Here is a 3,255-nt window from a genome sequence, read left to right as displayed (position 1 = left end):
GTTGCAATTTAAATGTGATTATTATTATTTTTTTCCCTGAAAATAAACAAAAAAATGTAAAACATTTCTTATTCAGAGCCAGTTTTGCTTCCACGTGCAGGAGCACCCAGAGGAGTGGGCAGAGGGATTGAAGGTCGGCCCAAAAAAGGCTCCCTGTCCCAAAACCCATCATTGCTGCTGGAGTTATGTGCAGTGTCCCAACATGGGGACAGGTCGAGGGTGGCATGTGGGGACACACGAGGATCCACAGGGACCGTGGGGCTGGATGGAGCCTGAAGGAATGGGGCTGTGGGGACATAGGGATGTGGGCTTGAGGGACCTGTGGAGGCTATGGGGACACCTCAGGGCTGTGGGGACATGAGGAATGTGGGGCTTGAGGGACCTGTGGAGGGCATGGGGACAATTCAGAGCTGTGGGGACACGGGGGTCTCTGAGGATCCACAGGGATCTGTGTGGGCTATAGGGACCCATGGGTGACATAGGGACCCACAGGGGCCATAGGGACATTTCAGGGGGCTGTGGGGGCCATGGGGACCTGAGGAGGTCACAGGGACCCTCAGGAGCCATGAGAACATAAAGGAGCTGTGGGGACATTTGGAGGCCATGGGGCCATGCAGAATTTTTAGGTTTACGCGGGGACATGTGGGAGCTGTGGGGACATGTGGAAGTTACGGGACTGTGCAGGGGCCTGTGGAAGCCGTGGGGACACAGAGGGAGCTGGGGAAGCCATGTGGGAGTCATGGGAACCTCTAGGGACTGTAAAGGAACTCAGAGACCTGCAGAAAACATGGGGACGTGTGGAAGTCATGGGAACCTGTGGGGACTGTAGGAATATGTGGAAGCCACGGGGACACACATGGAGCTGTGGGGACCCGCGGGAGCCATGGGCACCTGTGAGGGCTGTGGGGACACACAGGGACCGCTGGAAACCATGGGGAGCCGGGGGAGCCGCCGAACTCACAGCCGTGAGGGTGGGAATGGCGGGGCCGAGGGGGGAACGGGAATGCGGCGGCGGGGAACGGGAATGTGGGTAAACGATAGGCCGGGAACGGGAATACGGACGGATGGAGGCCGGGAATGTGGGTAAATGATAGGCCGGGAACGGGAAAACGGACGGATGGGGCCGGGAATACTGAGGGCGGAGGCGGGGAACGGGAAGGCGGCGGGCGGGCCCCGCTCCCGGCACCGCCTCCCCTCACGCAGCTGAGGGCGATGGAGGGCGGTGAAACTCCCGCCGAGCCCGGCTCGGGTGGGTGTCGATTGCCCCTCCAAAACCCTCCGGCGCTGCGGTTTCTCCTTGCTAAACTCGGGCTTTGCCTCGCAGGGCCTGCCAGGCGCTTCCCGGTGGCGGCGGTGGAGGAGATCCTGAGGGATGTGCTGGGCAGCGCCCTGAGGGAGCGGCGCTACGAGCCGGGGCCGTGCCGGGAGGCGGCCAAGGACATCGCCGAGGTGGGACGGGGACGGGACACTTGTCCTCGTGCCTCCGTGGGGTGCCCCAAATATCCCCCCAAAATGCCGATAAAGTGTAAGATAAAGGCTGGAGGCAGTGTCGAGATGCCGGCAGGGGTTGCTCAGAGGAGGGTATACGAGTTAGTTAATGGATTTACAGGCTGTTCGGGTGGGGAGGGACCTTAAAGCTCATCCAGCCTCAGGGACACCTCCCACTGTCCCAGGCTGCTCCAGCCCCAGTGTCCAACCTGGCCTCGGGCACTGCCAGGGATCCAGGGGCTCTGGGAATTCTGTTCCAGGCCCTGCCCAGGGAACAATTCCCAATATCCCATCCATCCCTGCCCTCTGGCAGTTCAATACCATTCCCCCTTGCCCTGCTGTAAATCCATCCCCATTTTGAACACATATGAACTGAATCTGTTTTTCTCCGCAGGTCGTTAAGGCGCGGGTCAAAGCGCTGGTGGTGCCCAGGTACAAGATCGTGGTGGTGGCACACATTGGGCAGCTGGGTGGGCAGAGCCTGCAGATCAGCAGCAGGTGCCTCTGGGATCCCGAGAGTGACACGTTTTCCTCCTACGTGTTCAAAAACACCTCGCTGTTTGCTGTGGCAAATGTCTTCGGTGTGTATTTTGAATAGGGAGGTAGTGGAGTTTAACAGCAGGAGAAATTAATATTCAGCCTTACTCTTCCTGGCTCTGTTGTTGAAAATATCTGTGAAGGACCAAGGTACTCTCACCTGCTTTGAAATGTGAGCCTTTGGGTGAGTGGAATAAAGGTCTTTCCCAGAGTTTTCTCTGGGAAGTGGCTCTCCGTGGCACAGTTTTGCAGCTGATTGCTGCTTTCAGAACTTGCTCTGTAGGGGAAATATTTTCAGAATATTCACTGTAAGCAATGTTTTTCCTGTTCTCCTCCAGGAAACATTACTGGAAGTATTTGGATTAGGGAATAACCATGGGTTTTGCTTGCTCACTTTTGGGGCTGGTAGTGATGGTCCTAAGTCTCTCCTGGTGCAGCCATTCCCCACCAAGGTGGGGTCTGGCTCACCTTGCTCTGAATCTGAAACCAGACTTTTTGCTACTCCTATTTCCCAGCTGAAACCTGCTGTTAGGTTTTCCTGAGTCAGAGAACAAACCTATCACAAGCTGCTTATTTTAGTACATTTTAGGTGCAAAGCTGAAACCAGAACAGTAGTTAGTTGGGAAGTAATACTTCATGTACTCACAACTGAAAGTTTAACTCTTAACCCACTGTAAACACTGTGAAGTGCAGGCAACCTGAAGCCACTTGCTGGTGTGCACTGTGACATTTTAACACCCAAAAGCTACAATTAAAGAACAGAACTGAAAGGACTGTGGTTTATGTCATGATTATTTTAATCCCTGGAAGCTGTGACTCCGAGCTGCTGCATTTCAGCACAGGGAGCTGATCTCTGTCCTGCTGCAGCCCTCGTTACAGCAGGATGTGGCGAGCAGCTTGGCTGCCTCTCGCTTGCTGAGCACAGGAACTTTGCTGGTGTTTTGCAAGTCTTGCTCAGGTTTGACGTCCTGGGGTTCTTTGCTGTGGATCCCCAGCCTCGACTCTGGGTGTGGTGAGAGGTCAGCGTCACCTTTGTCCTCGTCTGGGAAACGCTGGGGGTTTTCACTCTCTGTCACAGGAAAATGAGAAGTTAAAAGTTGTGGAAAGATGAGTAATTTATGCTTTTTGTCTTGACTAGAAAGACACCAAGCTACAGCCAGGGAGCTGGGTGTTGCCCTCTGATAAGAGCACCACATCATGGACTCCTCGCTGTGAGGAGCAGTCTGTGAT

General features: G+C 55.0%; 1 protein-coding gene across 1 annotated transcript; it reads left to right on the top strand.

Annotated features, from left to right (window-relative positions):
• Nucleotides 1–977: 977 nt before the first annotated feature.
• DYNLT5 (dynein light chain Tctex-type family member 5) lies at nt 978–2,086 on the top strand (the record flags this gene model as incomplete). The annotated part of the gene is given in 5 exon segments (XM_084210949.1): nt 978–1,030; nt 1,160–1,196; nt 1,198–1,249; nt 1,325–1,449; nt 1,883–2,086. Coding segments are annotated over 5 exon segments (471 nt in total).
• Nucleotides 2,087–3,255: the final 1,169 nt, after the last annotated feature.

This window comes from Fringilla coelebs (genome assembly GCF_963513975.1).
Source record: "Fringilla coelebs genome assembly, chromosome: 9".
Classification (NCBI taxonomy): domain Eukaryota; kingdom Metazoa; phylum Chordata; class Aves; order Passeriformes; family Fringillidae; genus Fringilla; species Fringilla coelebs.
This window is presented reverse-complemented; position numbering and strand designations above follow the sequence as displayed.